General features: G+C 43.7%; 2 protein-coding genes across 4 annotated transcripts in view; one reads left to right on the top strand and one right to left on the bottom strand.

The window, feature by feature from the left end:
- Window positions 1-20611, top strand: part of NAA50 (N-alpha-acetyltransferase 50, NatE catalytic subunit) — a 293674-nt gene that overhangs the window by 117434 nt on the left and 155629 nt on the right. The gene's annotated exons all lie outside the window — the stretch shown is intronic.
- Window positions 1-20611, bottom strand: part of SIDT1 (SID1 transmembrane family member 1) — a 75399-nt gene that overhangs the window by 28954 nt on the left and 25834 nt on the right. The window contains 11 exon segments of the mRNA XM_042448379.1: window positions 515-577; window positions 2237-2314; window positions 2783-2931; window positions 5204-5275; window positions 7576-7619; window positions 8754-8847; window positions 11669-11740; window positions 15321-15414; window positions 16630-16713; window positions 18716-18817; window positions 20066-20111. Of these exon segments, the coding sequence (XP_042304313.1) occupies window positions 515-577; window positions 2237-2314; window positions 2783-2931; window positions 5204-5275; window positions 7576-7619; window positions 8754-8847; window positions 11669-11740; window positions 15321-15414; window positions 16630-16713; window positions 18716-18817; window positions 20066-20111 (898 nt within the window).

Raw genomic sequence — 20611 nt, 5'->3', positions numbered from 1 at the left:
CCCTAATGGAGCTGGGCTGCCTGTGGGAACTCGCTCGCAGGCCGGAAGATGACAGTTATGGAGGGAGGAGCCACTTCCTTCAGGCTAGCCCTAATGGAGCTGGGCGCTGCCTGGTGAAACTCCCCGCAGGCGCGGAAGATGACAGTTATGGAGGAGGAGCCACTTTCTTTAGGCTAGCCCTGATGGAGTGGGCCTGCCTGTTGAACTCCCTCGCAGGCTGGAAGATGACAATTAGGGAGGGAGGAGTCTCTTCCTTCAGGCTAGCCCTGATTATTTTGGCAAGGTTAAGGTTAGTAATCTGAGATTTTCCTGCATGATTTTAACATCTTTGTCTGATAAAGAAGCCAGTGAAGCTTCAAAAGGCTTGCTACATGTATTTTGTGGCATTTTGGTTTGTCCCATAAAGATATCCTGTTTTGTGGATTCTGGATTTTATTGTACTTTGCAACATGGCTAAACATTGCATACCCTGGGATATGCAATCTGAGATGAGGGTTAAGGTCAGATAACTCACCGTCTGATATGTGATCACCAACTTGATACAGGCAGGGCATAGAAACAGCAATGTTATGATGTCCTACAAGACCAGGAGCCATGAAAGGATTATTTGAAACAACGAATGGGGGAGGAATGCATGGTATCAGCTGATGTTATAATTATAGGGCTAAAGCATTTTACTGAATTACACTTTGAAAAGCAACATGTAAATTGTTGCACAGAGCAAAGCAAATATCAAAGGGAGTCGATGGGCAGTAGCATTGCTGCTTTGTTAATCCATTATTTTCCGTGCTGCTACACTGTCTTCCAACTTCAGGACCTTGCATTTATTTATGCCCTTCCTTTTTGTTGTAGCCAGGATACAAAGCAGCTGGAGCCACCTTTTCTGTTGCACTAGGACAGGGGTAGGCAACCTTTTTGAGCCGGGGGCCGGGTTTGCTGTCCCTAGACAACTGGGGGGCGAAGCAAAAATATATTAAAATAATTTAAAAAAATTTAAATAAATAAAATAAAACGGACAAATGTAGCACCAACATTTTCAAATGGTGGACACTTTTTTTAAAAAAAGTGGAGGAACGCAAAAAATTTTTGCTGATTTTAAAAAAATGTTTAATATAAAATGCATGTTTCTGAGGCTTCTATAGACAATTGCCCCCCTTGCCCCGCGTGCGATAGGCCAAAGGCCCCGGCGGCAATCGGCGGCAGGACCGGGCTTGGGGCTGGTCCCAAGGCCTCGCCGGGCCGCATCCGGCCCGCGGGCCCGCAGGTTGCCTACCCCTGCACTAGGAGCTCTCAACAAGGGAAGTGAAATTTCTCATGAAGGAATATCTGGTTGAGCCACCAGCACACAGTTTTTCTAGAGTGCTGACCCTCCACTGCACCTCTCCCAACTCCTCCATAGTTGCCTTTATACAAAAGGTCCTCTTGAGAGCTCCTCATATAGCCCACCATTTGAACCCGAAATCAGCAAGTGTGTAGACACAGACACACCACTCTTAAATGTGCAGTCAACTCACTCCTGAATTGGCTCAGGGAACAGCAACAACTGAGGCTATAAGGTTCATCAGCCTGCATTTTTTTTAGCACTTCATCAAAACCTTCACCTGGGTTATGTTACCTGAAAGGATTTAGTCACTGGGAAAGTATTTGGAGGTGTTAATGAGTTCATAAATAGCACATTACACTTACACCACTCAACCATCAAACCACACCAGTCACACTGTAAGAGATGTGCAACTGTGAAACTATAAGCAATAGTGCATAGTTCTTTTAGGCACAGGACACCAAATAATCTTTTCAAAATATGTTCTTCATTGAAATCAACACTAATTGGACAGATTTCTATTAATAAAAAGTGTCGCTTTTCTTCAACAAAAATCGTTTAAATCTTGTACCATTTTGCTCCTATTTTTGCTCCTACTCTTATACTTGAATAATATTAAGAGGAGATGGTACATTTCATTTAATGCCGCATGAAATGGGAAATGATGCAAATAATTCCTGTCAGTTCCAACTATGCCTATTAATATTATCAGGTATCTTTACCTAACTGAAGATTAATATATATGAACAGATTGCAGCAATCATGACATTAGGAGACAATAGGTTATTCTCATGCTAGAATGTCAGTTGGCTTAACTAGATCAGCCCTTGGTCATCTTGAAGATACAATGTAGTAAGACCATAATGCAGAAAGCTGGGCTGAGTTAGGAACTAGTTTAGGATGGTCATTAGCTACTTACCAGAAATATATTTTATATTTTTTACTGACAATTCTCCGATCTTTCCTGGACAAATCAGAAAGATAGAGGAACATCTAGAAAGAAAGAGAAAGAAAACTGCATATTCTGTGATACTTTGAAAGAGCATAAATTAGCAGACAAAACCATGGTGATGGTGATGGGATGATGACTGCTCCAGCAACCGTTAAGCCATGGAGGTGTTCATCTTATCACTCAAGAAAGGCACAAGAAACCAAAGCCTTTCTTTTAAGAGAAGGTGACAGGTGTGCAAGTTCCCATATTTTATGTCCATGAAGTTAACAGTATATGCTCCATATGTAAATATGTACTGACAGCACAAAAGAGAAGAACATTAAACCTGAGGAGAGCTTCACTGACTTCTTGAATGTATTTATTTCATCTCGCCTATACAGTAGATCTTGCAGCCACTTGTCTGCTCCAATTCAGTTGCCAGGGATTGTGGCAAAAGAGCCTCCTCAGACAATGGCAGTGAAGAGAATGGGTGACACAGATGGAAGAAGTTCTTTAGGAGAATAATCTACCTTAGTGCGGATTACATTCTTGTCACTTTCAATTTCAGGCATCGTGTCAAAGTCACTTTCCTCTTCCACAGAGCTGTCTGTATCGGAGCCACAAGGAGGTCTGTGATCCAGAGGCGACAGCTGCTGTCCTCCACTGGAGCCTGACTCATCTGGAAATAATACAGAAATATCTGGATTATGAAGTGCCTCTTTCCAGAAAAAGAACACATTAAAATAATGCACCCTGCAGTGAAACACGTTAAATATCATACACACAAGTGCATGTGTGTTTCTGTGGTGTGGATTCAGATGACATGGGAATAATGGAAACCGAATTAAGGTGAATGGCAACGAAGATCTCAAAGATGCCAAGAAGCTTATCATGGCAGAAGATAAGACACAAGGGTTAGCCAATGAGTGGACTCTGCCCTTTAAAATTCATCCTTCGTTCTCACCTATCTCTCCCCATTGGCAGTGAATGCTTCTGGTTACCAGCTGGGCCTTCCTGTACCCCTATTGCCTGTTCTCCTTGCCTGTGTTAGCAGACCTGTGTCTCCAACAAGAGTGGGCATGCAGCACTTAGAGGGTTTCATATTCTGCCCCAGCTTTCCTCCTGTTTTTTCTTACCATTGGAAGCCAGCCAATGCTCTTAATTGTCAGTTTCCTAATTCCTTTTCTCATCTCGGAATTTTACTTCAGCTAAACCCAATCTGTACTTTGCACACAGTTGAGCTTTTGTGGATTGCCACACCAATTCCTTCCTGAAGTCTTGCATGTATTGTTCCATATGACTGCAGAACACCAAGTCCTAAATAGTGATTGGTAGCCTTTTGGAGGTCAGGGGAAGTGATGTGGTCCTTGCAGAACCCACCAAAGGCCTCCATGAGTGGGGCTAGTGGTGAGCGGAGTGGCAATGTGTGGTACCATGAGACATTTCTTTGTAAATATTCTGACACATAATTGACATAAGTGTAAAGCAAATGTACAACGCTAGAGTCACACTAATTTGAACAGATCAAAGTCAAACATTCGCTTGTTGTTGTTGCTGTTGTTGTTGTGTGCCTTATAAGTAATTTCCAGTTTATGGTGACCTTAATACAGCCTTTTCTTGGCAGGATTTGTTCAGAAGGAGTTTGCTTTTGCCCTCCTCTGAGATTGAGAGAATATGACTTGCCCAAGATCACCCTGTGGGTTTCCATGGCTGATCAGGGATTTGAACCCTGATCTCCAGAGCTATAATCCTAAACGGAAATTGGTAACTTTTTGGAGGTTAGGGGCAGTGATGGCCCCTGCAGAACCCACTGAAGGCCTCCATGAATGAGTGGGGCTCATGATGAATGGGATGGCAATGTGTATTGCTAGGAGACACACATGCACTTGCACGTTTTCTTAATCCTAATGGGATTAATGTGCTGAAGATTGCCTGCAGTGTATCTAATAATTTTTACTTGTCATAATTTTAATTTGTCTTTTTTTGTTAGAAGGGTATTAGGAATGCAACCTTCCACATTGGTGGTGTCATAAACAGAATTCCTAATCCAAGCCAAAGCCATCTTGTGGGTGATGGTGTACTCAAAAGTAAAATCACAAAGCTAGGAAAGAAATAGCCTAAATCTTTTGAACATTGGTACTGCTGTTCTGTTCCACTGCATTTCTGCACTGTACTCCACACAACACTGGGAAAGTTTCACAGGAAGAGTGGAAACCCCTTTCTTCACTTGTGAGGCAAATGTGTTGGTAGCTGAACTGTGGTCACCACACATATACACCCACAACCTTTCTCTTAGTATTAGCACCCCCATTCTCTTTTCTACTTCTTGCATAAGAATATTTTAACATCTTATTTTAAAATAATACTACTACTAATAAAAATAAACAGTGCTAAAAATTCTCTCTTAAGACTCTCAAAATCACCACCACCCAAAACTCAGTCTTTTTTCTAATACGCATTAGTTCATGAATCCAACCAACCAACCACCTGCCTTCCATCCCATTCTGTCAGCCCACAGCCTCATTCTCCCTTTTTCTCTTCAGGCTTTCCAGTCCTTTATGCTTCCTTCAAGAAAGCTTGGGAGTGGAGCCATTTCAAGCTGTTCAAGGAGTGTTTAAGCTGAAGCATCCAGCAGTTCCTCCCCTATTAGGAATGGTGAGAAGGAAAGGTGAGAGGGAGCTTCTGGAGCTGCTTCCTCAAGAGATGCCTTTGAAGATGAACATTTGGGGGGGGGGGGTGTGAGGTGACAGAAGAGAGACTGCACTGGCTGCATTTTCTGTATAGTCCAGAGTATATTTTGTATGCTGCCTTCTGTTTTGCACCCTATTCCACACCCTGCCCTTGACCTGTCCTTGCAGTGCTGTACATTGACCACAAGCTCTCAAGCAGTCATTCAGCATATCTGCCAGCTGAACAGGCAACAGTGTCTTTGGATTCCAGAGTTACTGTACCAATAGCTCCATAGCTGCTTCCTTCAGGAGTGTTGGCAGTGATGGGATGAGAGGCAGCCACTGTCCCAGACCCTACAACGGGAACAAACAGTGAATAGCCTTCTACTTTCATCTAACTGGTCAAAATCTACCAATGACCAAAACAGACTGCTGCTAATTGAAGAACTATTGGGACTTTAAAAAAGAAGACTACATTGGGAACCAAGCATCTGACCTGTGTTGATAGCTCTTCCTAAACCAAGTACAGGAACTTGTGGGATAGTTGACTGGTTAGGAAGCAAAGGAGGAGGCCACGTTCTTGGTGTGGTGGAGCTGACCCATGAGATTATTAGTTTGGGCTATTTTCTATTTAAGGGAAGGTTCTCTATATGCACCATAATGCTCAATAACAGAGATGAAGAATGGAGTCAAGAGTAACTCAAGTAGTAACCAACTACAGTACTGCTTTTATGTCACAAATCCCTGCGGTGGAGGCTGCTCTTTGACAACATGCAGTGTCTCCATCTGATTAAGTGCAAGGATAATTTGCTTTTGCAGAAGCTAATCCAGAAGTTGGCACTTGCTTTTGCAGAAGCTAATCCAGGAGTTGTGTTAGCTGCTCCCAGAAGAGATGTCAACAGGACTCAACCAAGCAACTGTGCAATACCATTTTCCTATTTGTGGTAGACAGCTTGTGACCCTCATTGTCTATTGGTAAGTTACAGAATGCTTAGAGTCACACACATGGATTGTGCCTCATCAGTATTATGGACTGCTGTAAGTGCTGATGAAGTCAATCCTGTGAGATTTATACATGAAAGACAGCAATAGTGGCCATCATGGCCATTCCCCATAACTCAAATAATAGTACTTGTTCAAAAATGACTGCTCTGTCCCATTGATATCCTGTGCTTACCAAGGAGAGAGCTCTCACCCCTCCAGAAAACCAAGAACAAGGACTAAAGCTTATAAATGGGGCAGAGCAGGATAGAAGAGAAGCATTCTCTTTAGCTGAGACCCCCACAGTGGTCATAACAGACTGAATAGATAAACCACGGGAACATTTCCCTTCTCAGAGGGAGGGATGAATATTTATTCCCTAACACATTAGAAACTTCTAAAGTTGGTTTTGCTGGCAGGGCATGGATAGGACTGTGCTGAGACCAAAGGAGGAGGAAGAATCAATTGCTCCTTCTGTGATGGCGAACCTATGCCATGTATGCCACAGGTGGCACGCAACGCAGTTTTGCCAGGCACGGGGCAAAGGAGAAGGCAGAAGAGGCACGCATGTGCCCGTTCCTCCTCCTCCCTGCCATTTTCAGGCCTCCCAATATCTCTCAGACAGCAGAAAGCCAGAAAATGGCACTCAGTAGTAGGAGCCAAAGGCGCGTGCCTCTGGCTCCTCCTCCCAGCCCTCTCTGAGACAGCTGGAGACCAGGAAAAGGGCGAGGGAGGAGGAGTGACTGGCGCATGCCACTTGCTCCTCCTCAGGGACCTTTTCCAGCCTCCAGCTATCTCTGGAGAGAGAGCTGACGGCATTGGGGCAGGGAAAGGTCTCTGGGGAAGAGGGATGGCCTGTGAGTCCAATCCTCTCCTTCCCTGCTTGCCTTCCCTTTTCCCCAGAGAGCCCTTTGGGGGAGAGGGAAGGTCTGGGAAGAAGAGGACCGGGCGCATGCTGAGGTGACTTCCTCCCAGCTTGCCTTCCCTTTTCCCCAAAGAGCTCCAGAAAGCTCTTTGGATGAGAGGGAAGGTCTGGGAAGAACAGGGTGCATGCCAAGACGTCGTCCTCCCGGCTTGCCTTTCTTCACCCTGAACGGACTCCTGACTCTGAGTCCTTTCGAGGTGAAGAAAGACCTGGGAAGGAGAGGGAGGGCGGACCCCTCCTCCTCTCTGTGGGCTTTGCCAGACTTGATGAGTCCCTGAAAGGACGCCTCAGGTCTGGCAAACCCCCATGGAGAGGAGAAGGGGGTTGTAGGCCCCTTGCTCCTCCCCGCTTGGGCCCCTACTGGCCCCCAGCTGTCTCTGAGAGACAGCTGGAGGCCAGGGGAAGGGCAGGAGGAGGAGGAGCAACAGCATGCGCCCGTGTTCCCCCCCTCCAATTTTCCCCGGCTTTTAGCTGTCTCTCAGAGACAGCTGGAGGCCAGGAAAAGGGGGGGAAAGGTCCCACCCTGGAAGCCCTGCCTCCAAGGGCAGAAGTCCCGCCTCCAGAGGCCCCGCCCCCAGTACGCAGCCCCCTCGCTGGGAGGCAGAAGCCCCGTCCCCGGCACGTGGACCTCAAAAGATTTGCCATCACTGGTTAGGTAGAATTCTTGCTGCTGACCGAAGATTGGACACAATGACTTAGGAACTGCCTTCTACCTTTGTGATATGTCTACAATGTACTAGAATCTTACCATCGTCAGGACTGTGTCCTCTTGTTGATGTCTTCCTATAAATTCTGAAATCAAACATAAACAATAAACATGAACACAAATTTATCAAATGACTAATCTGCAAAAAGTAAAAGATCATAATTTATCTAAAATTTAGACGGCAGAGAGGTTTGATTCTAAATAACCAAAACAGCCAAAGTCATGGTACCTTACTCTTAGCCTTCTAATACAGTGCGAGTGAACTCAAGGATACACAGTCAATTCCCCCAGCTGTTTCAGACTGTGGGAACCAGAGGCAGATAATGGAATGCATTTGGTAAAAGCCTAACCCTCCCTCATGTGTAAAACTGATTCCCTAGACTATGTATCCTACAAACTCCAGGAACTTCCATTTTATCAGGGTTCGCAACCATTACAAAAATGCAAACTGGGGAGAAATGTGAACTGGCACCAAATATTCTTTCTCCTGAAGCAAGAATGAGCCCAGTTGGCAGTAGTGGGAAGGGAGCAGGAATGGAGCATTCTCCTTTGTGTAGACAAAGAAGCCACACATGTAAAAATCACACACAAAGAAGTGAGTGATAAATTTTGCTTAGAATCAAGGCCTTAGAACGATGTTAATCTCCTAATCCTTTACTATACAACACAGAAGATGACATTAGAGATATAGAGAGGTGCCTTCCTTATCTACACTTAAAAGAAGGTAAACTGTGGAGTTTATCAGACAAGGGAAATTGGAAGTATAATCCAATGGCAATCTGAATGCAATCATGGGGTTTAATGCTATTGTGTGATAGACCGCCACACACAAATTTGGGCAATGGGAAGTCAGTCCGAGCGCAATCATGGGGTTTCACATTATTGCGTGATAGACTGCCACATGCAAATTCAGGCAATGGCATGCTATTTTGGGGCAACGGGGAGCCAGTTCGAATGCAATGAGCATTCACGTAATTTCGCTAAACTAGCAACTTTACGTGAATGCGTTCTGGCCTCACTTTCTTTCATTCAAAATTAAGAGAAATTCCTCACGTGTGATAAACTCCAGAGTCAAAGCTATCTCACACACAGGACAACCGAGCCATTGTAAATTTTTTTGCATGCCCCTCTCCTTTCAACTTCCTATAGGATTATTAGGAACTTCAAGAGTAAGCACAGGCTTACTCTCCAAAATGGCATTGCTGAAATGCTTCACTCACCTGCAGTACTGCACAAATGCAACTACTAATGCACCCAGATAAAAGGAGAAGAAACTGAGAAAGCTGAAAAGAATGGCACGCACATACACGGAACCTGGAGGAAGAAGAATGGATCTGCCATTAGCCCATGAAGAAGAACCTAGAACTCATCTGCTACTCTTCCCCTTGTTCCGAAATCATTGTGGGCCAATAGGCAGCCCTGGTTCATGCCCATTTTTGCAGCATTTAGAGCCCTTTTCCAATATCATTTTCTTCTACTTTTTAAGAAAAGGAGAATTGCATCCCACAAGTTTTCTTCACCTTTCAAAGAACATGTTTCATCTTGTTGAACATTGCTTTAATACAAAGTAATTTTTTTCTAATAATAGTAGTGGATTTATTATCACTTTTGGTTTCGGTGTGAGGATGCTCCCCAGTCCTGGGGAGGCAGTACTGGTCCCCAATCCTACTTAATTTGTCTATCTGCAAATTAAATGGGTTTCACTCTTTCAGAAACCTTACCTCCTTGATAGAACTCACCAAGAACTGGATAACAGTCACTACCTACCTTTTCTTCCGCTATTCAGATAGTTATATTTGTCCTCCAACTGAAAAGGCTGACATCTGTCCTACAACAATGAGGTCTAGCATTTTATATGGAGGGTTAAATAAAGCCCTAAATGGCTTGGGCCCAGGTTACTTGGAGGACCACCTCTCCCCATATAATTTGCCCTGCGCACTCAGGTCAGCCGGGAAGAACCTGCTGAGGGTTCCAACTGCAAAATATGCATCGACTTCACAAAGGGCCTCTATCTCGGCCCCAAAAATTTGGAACACCCTTCCCAATGAGCTCCACTCCATCACCTCCCTGGATCTTTTTAAAAAGAAACTTAAGACCTTTTTTTCCATCAAGCTTTCCCCCATGTGCTCTGATATCATGTGGTTCCCCCTATATGTATTTTCTATTTGGATCATCAGCTCAGTTGGCTTGATTTGGTTTAATAATTTTTAAATTGTATTTGTAATTTTTCTACACAGTTTTATCATTATGTACATATTGTATTGTTGTATTGTTGTATTCACTTGTCCTGTTCACCGCTTTGATCAATATGGAAAAGCGGTCTAGAAATAATAATAATAATAATAATTATTATTATTATTATTATTATTATTATTATTATTATTATTATTAACCTATTTCTGCCAGAATTAACACATTTGAAAATACAAAGAGTTTCAATTGCAAATAATGGGATCAGAGCAGGCATGAAGGAGAAATATAATCTTTTTCCTTCCTTGGCCCCATTCCCACTGGCCTATAACACAGATCAGGACGCAAATCACAGATGCATCGTTTCCATTAGAGTGCGCATTCGACCAGCACTGCTCTGATATCATTCCCATTGAGATTCGAATCTGAATTGAATTATCCTGAAAAATCCGAATTTTAGGTCGATAAACTGGTTTAAAAAATAGTGGCTTTTAAGCTAATTTTCCTGTGCCTCCAGAGTCTGATTCGGGGCAAATGAATGGGAATGAAAGAGTGTCTGATTTGGGAACCTGGAGATTGGAGGAGCAGCGCTCAAGGGGCTGACCTGGAAGTGTCACCCTCTTTGTTCTCTTTCTGCATCGCCGGCACCATTTTCTTCCGTTCGCATAGCCTTTCCCCCAGTGGATTGGGAAGCAGGGTAAGGCGATGGCGCTACATTGAGCTCCAAACGCAGTAAACACATTACTCCCCCTGCAACCTCCCCTCTGCTCCACATTCATAGACTGATCTGTGAGGAGACCCTCTGCCTGAGCGCCTGAGCAGCAGATGGGCTTTGCGGTACATGCCTGCTTGATCACCCCCCCCCCCAGACAGCAATGGATCAGGCAAAGGGAATCTGGGGAGACACAGAAGAGCCTGGATGCCCAGGGATCTGAGGGGGAATAGAGGCTTCTCTTCTGTCTTTCCCAAAGGGAATCTGGGGAGACACAGAAGAGCCTGGACGCCCAGGGATCTGAGGGGGAATAGAGGCTTCTCTTCTGTCTTTCCCAAAGGGAATCTGGGGAGACACAGAAGAGCCTGGACGCCCAGGAATCTGAGGGGGAATAGAGGCTTCTCTTCTCTCTTTCCCAAAGGGAATCTGGGGAGACACAGATTAGCCTCGGATGCAGCTGCTATTCATTGGCTTCCCCCCCCTCAAAAAACAACAACAAAACAAACAGAAATGAGAACGGGGAGCAAAATAAACCATGTCAAAGTGTTGCGAATCAGGTGACAACACTTGTGATGTCTCAAGCCTACGCGCTTGATTGACAGCTTGCAGAAACAAATGGAAATGGGGAGCAAATTACTCCACTTTAAAATACAGCGATTTAAAATAAATGGGAACAAAAACAGAGTCTAAATAAATCAAGGTAATTTAGCCCCTTTCCTAATGGAAACGATGGAAAAAATTCGAATTAGACCGGGAAAATAATCCGAGTCAGAATCACGCCAATATAAGCCATTTTATCTGCCAAGTAGGAATGGGGCCCTTGTTGTCCCCTGAAGAAAATCTCTCTTCCGAAAGTTTATATTTGCATTGGGAGAAAATCTCCCATTTGTACTAACCAATGATTTCCTGCTAAGCTAACTGTGGAAGATATCTTGAGCAAAGTGTAATCTTCAGAAAAGAAGGAAAAGATTAAACTACCCATTCATGTCAACTAAATTTCCATTAATTATTATCCCAGACTCCAGCCTGACCTCCCCAAAGAACCTGCATGTTAGCTTAAAAAATGAATTCAAAGATTAATTTAACAGCAGTTACTTTGGCCTTTAAAATTAGTACAGTATAAAACTCTTCCACCTTATAGTGATGATTTCTTTAGACCATGGTTGCTACCCAAATAGGCCACTGAACGTTCTGATGCTAATTATGAAAAGGTGTACAATTATTGACCAGGACCTTTAACTGAAGGTACAATTGTCACTTCAAGGGTCTTCATCCTCTGGAGGTTCCACGTCTGGTTAGTTTTTCCTGTAACAACAGAATCAGGACACATTTAAATTCAGGTCTTGGTCACCCAATCTCAGTTTAGGTCCATTTTGAGCAGTACATGACAAGTTAGGACTCTATATAATACTTCGTTACGTGTTGTTGTTGCTGCTGCTGCACCAGTTATTGTTGTCATCAACTGCCCTTAAGTTAATCTTTACTCAGGGCAACCCTGTGGATGAGACATCTCCAAGGGCCCATTCCCACTTACCTTTTAAATAGCTGCTGAAGCGAATCATGGATTTGATTCCAGCAGCAAGCGTGGTTCCCACTATGTTTGCGCCAGGTCAGGCCTGCAGGGGAACAGTTGCAAGAGCCCTGCAAGGGCCCTGGCCATCCCTCCTGTCACCAGCCTCCTTCCCGCACGCAGCCTGGCCTCCTTCTCCTTCCCTGCCCCGGGCCAACCTTAGAAGGAGGCTGGGAGACCCGCTGGAGGATGGGAGCCGGATCTGCCTTCCACCATTGGCAGCTTGCCTCCGTCCTTCCCATGGCGGTGGTGGCGGCAGTGGCAGCAACAGTGGGAGCAGTGTCGGCTGCCGGGACTCACTGGACATGCCTCTGGCATGCCTCCGTCAGACATCCAACGAGCCCTGACAGCCACTGCTGTTGCCACCACTGCTGCAGGAAGGACGGAGGTAAGCCTCCCACGGCGGGCGGCAGATCCAAACCCCATCCTCCAGCAGGTCTTCCGGCCTCCTTCTAAGGTAGGCCCAGGGCAGGGAAGGAAAAGGAGGCTTGACTGCGTGCAAATTCCATGGAGGAGGAGGAGTGAGCCAATGAGCCGTGACAGCTGCCACTGCTGCCAACACCCCAAGGCAGGCAGACAGGAGGAAAGTAGGGAAGGACAAGGGAGGAGGAGAAGAAAAAGAAGGAAGGAAGGAGGGAAGGGAGAAGTAGGAAGGGAGGGAGGCGGTATGGCCACGGAAGGATGGAGGAAGCCATGGCCAGGGCGGAATTGAATCCACCCTGGGTTCCCACAGGGCTGAATCAATTTGTTCTCAAATAAGGTTAAATGGACTGGAACTATGCCCCCCCCCCCTTAGGAATCGATTCCAAATCGATTCCCAAGTGGCAACCATAGTGGTTTAAACCAGATCGTGATTTGACACAATCCTGTTTAAACCATAGTGGGAATGCACCCCAAGACTGCTCTACTTAGTTCCTGCAGATTCAGACCTGTGATGTCCCCAGTTAAGTCCATCCATCTAGCATGGGGTCTCTTCTCCTTCTACACCCCTTCACCTTTCCTAGCATTATTGTCTTTTCCAGTGATTCATGCCTTCTCATGATTTGGCCAAAGTAGGACAGCCTCAGTTTAATCATCTTAACCTCCAGCGAGATTTCCGGCATATCCCTCCAAAATGTAGCACTGAAAGATTAGAGTCTGTATGAATGATGCTGTTTTGATAGGTCTACAAAAAAGTAGGAAGTGAAAAAAAGGGGGGAAAGGCCAACGTGGGAATAAAGTGAGAAACGTTTTAGTAAGAGAGCCACCTTGTCTTGGGGAAAATCTATTGGGGACCACATACCAACCATGGGCAGGGGCACTACCAATCACATTACATACATATCTATAAGATCAGCTCTGTAGAACAGATCACAGAAAAGAAAGGGGAAACAGACTTGAATCCATGGTCTCTCTCAGTCTCAGTGCTGATGCATTTGGGAAGTACAGTAAATTTATGGTGCAGAGAGAGAGAGAGTGTGTGTAATCTCTTTCTCAATTACCAGCTGGCTGCCTTTTCTTTCTCTGCATTCAGAAAAGGAAAGTTTTCTTGGAGCAGAAGTATGTTCCCAAGAGGTGAGGGAAGCCCCCCAGGCTCCCCATTGACTCCTGACTGACCCTCCTTCCTTCCAAGGTGAGGAGGTTGGGGAGGGACTATGGCAGATTGAGCCAGAGGCTCCCCACTGGTACTATTTATTTATCAATTTGCTGGATTTATATCCGACCTTTCTCCCAAAAGGGAATTCAAAGTAGCTTACAATAATTTTAAAAAGAGAGAACAAAAACATTAACCACAAAAGTTAAAAAAATAAACAAATAATACTAATATTAAAACATCTGCATTATGACTGACCAGGAACACTTCTATCTTGTCTGGATTAAGTTTCAATTTGTTCAAACACCTCCAGTCCATTACTGACAGCAGACACTGGTTTAGGACAAAAACAGCTTCCTTGGACAGTTGGAAAGGAGAGATAGAGATGGGTGTCATCAGCATACTGGTGACACTAACCTCAAAACTTTGGATGGCCTCTCCCAGCAGTTTCCCGTAGACATTAAAGAGCACAGGGGACAGAATCAACCCCTGGGGAACACCACAGGATACTGGCCAGAGTGTTGAACAGGTCGCACTTTCCCAGTCCTCTCCTCAAAGGCCAGTGCATAACAGTGCCCCAAACTCCCATCCCAGAGAGGTGACCCAGAAGGATACCACGGTTGATGGTATCAAAAGCCACTGAGAGGTCCAGCAGAATCAACAGAAACCCTGTCCAGTTTCCTCCGTAGGTCACCTACCAAGGTGAAAAAAGCAGTCTCTGTCCCATAGCCAGGCTAAAACCAGATAGAAATGGATTTAGATAACCTATTTCATCCAGGACCACAGGATCCTCATCCAGTATACTGCAGGGATGGGAGGAAATTAAGACCCCAAATTATAAAATTATTCTCAGTTGCACAGTCTACTAGATGATCCTGACTGGAATTTTGACTGGCTAATTCTAAGAATGTAGGACTCAGTGGATACTATGGCACATTCCAAGTAGTGTCACTTTTGCAATTACAGTGGGACCTTAGTATCTGTGGAGGATCCGTTCTGGACCCCTCCCCTGCGGATACCAAAAGCAACAGATGCGCAAGCCGGCATTATCTCAATGGGCACTTGGGTGTGCTGCTATTAGGGACATCCCCCCTCCACCACTGGGACAAAAGGGGCTGTCCCTAATGGTGGCACAATCAAGTAATTGTCCCATTCGGGTGTTCACAGATGGCAAGTCCGCAGATACTGAAGTCTCACTGTATGCTATTTTGATCCTGTCTATAGCAATTTCATTTCATTCAGGTGTTTTGTCAGTTTCTTTGGAAGTGCTACAAGAGCACCAGTCACCAGTGGATGATAATGATAATGATGATGACACTTTCATGTTATAAACTTGTATTAACATTTCTGAGACCATACATACTTTACCTATTCAGAGTTTGGGAGTTTCCCACTGTGTACAATTTAAATTTATATATGGTAAGAGAGGATTTTCCAACTGTCAATTTGACTGTCAGACCCAATCTCATATTTTGATAATATTCTGACACATATAATTCATATTATTTATAAGATTCCATGAGGATACCCAGCTGGGAACATCCTGTTTTCTTTTCCTGGCCCCTTGTTCTTTGGGATCATGCTGCACTTGACCAAAGGATGACATTTCCTATGTATCTGTTACTTCAGTAAAGAACAGATAACAATCCAGTAAGAATATCAATGTTCCACTGAGAGTGTCCTGGATGGTGTTGTGTGAATGGTCTGTTTTTTTCCAGTCCTTCAAGTATTAGACAGCTTACCTCTAACAGAGTATGGCATCGATCCCCCACAGGCATAGTCCTCCGGCTTTATAACAAACACAACAAAGAACTGCTTGCCTTGGAAGTCCCTTTTCTGCATAAGATAGGGAAAAAATATTTAAGGCTGGGCCTTCCATGTTACTATTGGACACAGGATATAGGATAATCTTCAAAGCCAGGTCATATTCCCAGGCAAGCCACTCCCAGACATGGAAAGTTATTTTTCCAAAAGAACTAATGGCTTTGCTTGTTTCTCTGATCTCCCAAACAAGTACTTCTTACTGTTATTGAAATTCATGGAGTCACACATTACCAACAAGCTATATATACCATTATTAATTTGCCTTTGAAAATTCAGTAAACACGAGAAAATGCTCTCTAGTGTACCCAAGTAGCCAATTCAGATATTGCACCAAGAAGAATTTGAGAAAAATACAAAAGACACTATGCAGGGATGTAGCTAGGATTTTAGGAAAGGGAGGTCCAGACTAAGTGCCACCATTATATTGGGGCTTGGGTGTAGCGGTGCAGCAGCACACACCATTCATTTTTCTAATGGAAGGGGGGGTCCGGAACCCAAGAACCCCCCCCCTGGCTACGTCCCTGCACTATGGCTGCACCCACACTGCAGAAATAATCCGCTGTACCACCACTTGAACTGTCATGACTCAATGCTATGGAATCCTGGGAATGGTAGGTGGTTGCAGCACCAGAGTGGAACTCCCCTGAGAGGAGAGCTGTGGTGCCACAACAAACTACTCTTCCCAGAATCCCATAGCATTGAACCATGGCAGTGAAAATGGTGTCAGCCTAGATTATTTCTGCAGTGTGGATGCAACCAAAGGGGAGGAGGGAGAGAGATTGGTAATTGGATCCTGAAAGAGAGAAGAGAGTGGATTCAGTGAAGCACTTCTGTATGTTGTGGTTCAAGCCCTTTGTCTGACTCATAGTAAATCACTTCATTAGTTTGATTTATGTGAAGTCAGTTTCTGTTGGAGGAGAAAACTTTGGGTTCAAAGGAGCCATTATATACTTTTAGAGACCAGACTTCTATTGTGCCTTTTATTTCAAATTTAGAACAAAAGTTTGAACAAATTTAGAACAAAAGTTGGACCCGTTTGAACAATGGCTCTGGGAGACTAAGGCTTGAATTCATGCACAGCTATGTAAAACTACTGAGTGCCTTGGGCAAGTCATACTCTCTCAGTCTTAGAGGAATTCAGTGGCAGGTCCCCACTAAACACCGTCATGCCAAGAAAACACTAGATAAAAACAGTGCTGCAAAACAGCATAATGAACAGCAACTCACCTGTACAGTGATGGCTGCCTGTTTTGTCATGGACTGGTAAATTCCATTAAATTCCACATTGTGGTCCAAATCATAAACTGGGCACTGCAACAATTGGACAAGCTTATTACATTATCACTTTACTTTTTCTACTAAAGTTAATTTGCACAAAGCCTTCTCCAAACTGCAGCTCTGTGCTATACATTATACACACTGCACCCTGTGTGATGCTTTCTCTGGGATCACTTCAGGGCCACTGCTCAAAACTATTCCTTTGCATGAGATCCAAGTCAAATTTTGTTTTGTTGTCATTTTGATAACCCAGATCCTTATACTGTAAAATCTTCTAAGTGTACTAATTTTATAGTACTTGTAATAGTTATCGTTTTTCCTCCCAATAAACTCTTTTCATTTTTCTAACCCTTGCATATATTGCCACAAATGGATCAGCTCAGCTGTTGTGTGTGCACTTTTTTCTTGCCTTCTTTGTATTATTTTTTTAGCATAATTTCCTTGTTCGTTTTACATATCAATACCTCTTTCACTTGGTCCTTTTCATATTGTTTGCTAAAAATATTGATTGGAGGGAAGAAAGCATTCTGCCAGCCAGCAAGACACAACAGAGAGGATTGAACTGGGCTGGGACTCCGGTTGCTGTGAATGTCTACAAGTTGCCCAGAATGACTGTTTATACATTCTGAGAAGAGCTGAAGAGAAGCACCGCTTGTGGGAAAGGCAATTATTTCTGTTGTTGTTGTTGTTGTTGTTGTTGTTATTATTATTATTATTATTATACCCCACCTTCCTCCTGGTACAAGGATTCTTCAGACTGAAGCACTTGCGAAGACTGGCTATAGCGTCACACGTTTCTATAACAGGGCCTACCTTGTTTTATATTAAGCTTGGATTTGTTTACCATTATCCAGTTAATTAGCAGCATTAAACACAATTTCAAAAGTTGAATAGCTTCCTTAAATTATTTCAAAAACTCTGGGTGTCATCATGAGCACAGGATGTATTCTGGATGACATCCCACTGCAGTTTGGTGTATATCAGGGTTAGGAAAATGAAGCCCATGTGCCACATCATCCCACATGTGACCCACAGAATCCACTTTTGCAACCTCTCAAAGCCCCAAACTCCCCATTTTTAGAATTTTCAGTATGATCTCTAGGCAATTTTTACCTGAAAACAACACAAAAAAGCCCCCAAATGCACAAATCACACACATACATCCAACCTCTCAGAACCTTACACCACCCCAAATACTTTCATTATAATCTTCTAGTCACTTCTGATCACCTTTTTGAGAAGAACACCAATGAAAACAGAAGTATTTTGATGTTGGGGGTTTATGAAGCCCATGGGCGGCTGGAGAAAAATTGGCCCCCTGACCCTGCAGAGTTGCCCATTCCCTCGTGAGTGCTTCAATAACGTGAGGGACAAAATGGAACCATGGGGATCACTGAAGGCAAATGGCCATGTTGTTAAAACAAAAACATCTTCTGAAACTACCCCAATAAAAAATGCTGCAACCACTGTAAACTAGTACTTCCAGGCCCCATTTGAGGCAGCTGCTAAGAATGGTATGGTTGATGGGATTGAAAGTTAAACAGAGGTCTAAGCATTTTGTGTCCCATAACTAGGTCTGAAACTAAATTTAAGTGAAATCTAGAGAGGGTTGGACAACTGTGGCTCTCCAGACCTTGCAGCACCCATTCTGGGCATAATGCTGCAAAATTAATTAATTAAATAATTAATAATGCCAGAACGGAGCGCTAGGTGTCAAATACCCTAGGCTAGCCACTTTTAGGCTATCTTTTTAAAGATCATGAATTGCTGTGGAGTGGTTGTTAGAGGGAAGATGTGTTATAAGTCTGTAGATGACCCTGAGGTCCATCCCTCCTTTTTCTCAAATATAGGTGAAACAGTAACTGGGCTTTGAGTCTGTAAATGGACTGGAAGAGTATGAATGAACTGAAACTCAGTCCAGGCAGAACCAAGGTGCCATTGATATGCAGTCTGTCTGCCCAGCTGAGTGGTGCTGGAGGCTATGAACTCCTTCTATCACACACTACACACACAAACAGACTATGCAAGAATTTACCACAGTATCCTGAATGGAGACAACGGAACAGGGGTAGACGGACTCAGATCTCACTTTGACAACGACGGAATCCACATCTGGAGGGAAACTGTACAGAAAATACTATGGGGAGAGAAAAAGATTTTAAGATTATTTTTGTACAGATTGGAGATTTTAAAGCAAACCTATCCTGGGGTTTGCTTGGCAAGATTTGTTCAGAGGAGGTTTGCCATGGCTTTTTGCTGAGGAGGCTGAGAGAGTGTGACTTGCTTGCTTGAGGTTACCCAATAGGCAGGGAATCGAATCCTGGTCTCCAGAGTCCTAGTCCTCCAGACCAAGCTACATCCCAAACTTCTATCCAGGAAGAATGTCAAAATGTCCTCCATTTAGAGCATGAGTTAGAAGCATGAATTTATATTGGTTTTTTATTAATGTGTTCGTCCTCCATTTTTCTGAAACATCCTATATTCTGTCCTATATTTTGCCCTACATTTTGTGCTAAATCATGTCCTACATTTCGTCCCGGTTTTGTGAAAGGGAATTATGGCAACCCTATCCTCATAGGACATGGTTTCCAGACCTTTCACCATTTTAGTTGCCCTCCTCTGGACACGCTCCAGTTTCTCAATGTCCTTTTTGAATTGTGGTGCCCAGAACAGGACACAATATTCCAGGTGGGGCCTGACCAGAGCAGAATACAGTGGCACTATTACTTCTCTTGATCTAGCCACTATACTTTTAATTATGCAGCCTAAAATTTCATTGGCCTTTTTAGCTGCCGCATCGCACTGTTGACTCATATTCAACTTGTGGTCTACTTACACTCCCAAATCCCTTTCATATGTAGCCTCGTTCAGCCAAGTGTCCCCCATCCTATATCTGTGCATTTCATTTTTCCATTCTAAGTGCAGTACCTTACATTTCTCCATGTTGAATTTCATTTTGTTAGCTTTGGCCCAGCTTTCTAGTCTATTCAGGTCGTTTTGAATTTTTATCCTGTCCTCTGGAGTATTAGTTATTCCTCCTAATTTGGTGTCATCTGCAAATTTGATAAGTTTGGTTGGTGTAGACTGGCTTTGTCTGTTTATGTTTCTGTGTGTAGGCATGACAAGGATCTTAATTTTAATCAGCTGCAATTGGAAACTGGCACTGGAGACACCTGAGGGTCAGGGCCAGGGAAGATGTGGAAAAGAAGATGAAATCCACAGTTTGGAGGTTGGTATTGTTTTTTCACACCATGAGCTACCACATTAGGGTGACACCAACCCTAGTGATGCCACTGTCCTAACCCTAGTTAAAAGTGGGATATACATAAAATAAAATAAAATAAAATAAAATAAAATATATACACCCAACAGTATTCTAACTCACCTGAGGTTGGGAAGGGCTGGCATTGAATGTGAAAGCAGTGTTCATCCTGAAAAAGAAGAAAATTCTATAGTTTTTTGTGGGTTTTTCGGGCTCTGTGGCCATGTTCTAGAATCTCAGAGAATGCTTGCCTGGAAAAAGTTGGGTATATATACTGTGTGAGCCTGGGAATGCAGGAGTGATTTGCATGTGTATTGTTCTTTTTTGATTTCCTAGTCATCCGCAAACCAATTCCCAGGCTCACACAGTATATATATACCCAACTTTTTCCAGGCAAGCATCTCTGAAGATGCCAGCCACAGCTGGCAAAACGTCAGGAAGAAACTCTTCTAGAACATGGCCACAGAGCCTGAAAAACCCACAAAAAACTATGGATACTGGCCATGAAAGCCTTCGAATTCACATAAGAAAATTCTACATTGTAAGAATTATGGAATGGGTAAGCAACAATGTTTTGAGGGTTGTATCCACAACTTGTTTACCCTAATCTATCACTTATCTATATTCAGTGTAACAAATGAACATATGAGCTCAGTTTCTGATTCACTA

This window comes from Sceloporus undulatus, chromosome 2 (assembly GCF_019175285.1).
Source record: "Sceloporus undulatus isolate JIND9_A2432 ecotype Alabama chromosome 2, SceUnd_v1.1, whole genome shotgun sequence".
NCBI classification, from domain to species: domain Eukaryota; kingdom Metazoa; phylum Chordata; class Lepidosauria; order Squamata; family Phrynosomatidae; genus Sceloporus; species Sceloporus undulatus.
The sequence above is the reverse complement of the archived record's forward strand: the minus strand, read 5'-3'. Positions and strand labels throughout refer to the sequence as shown.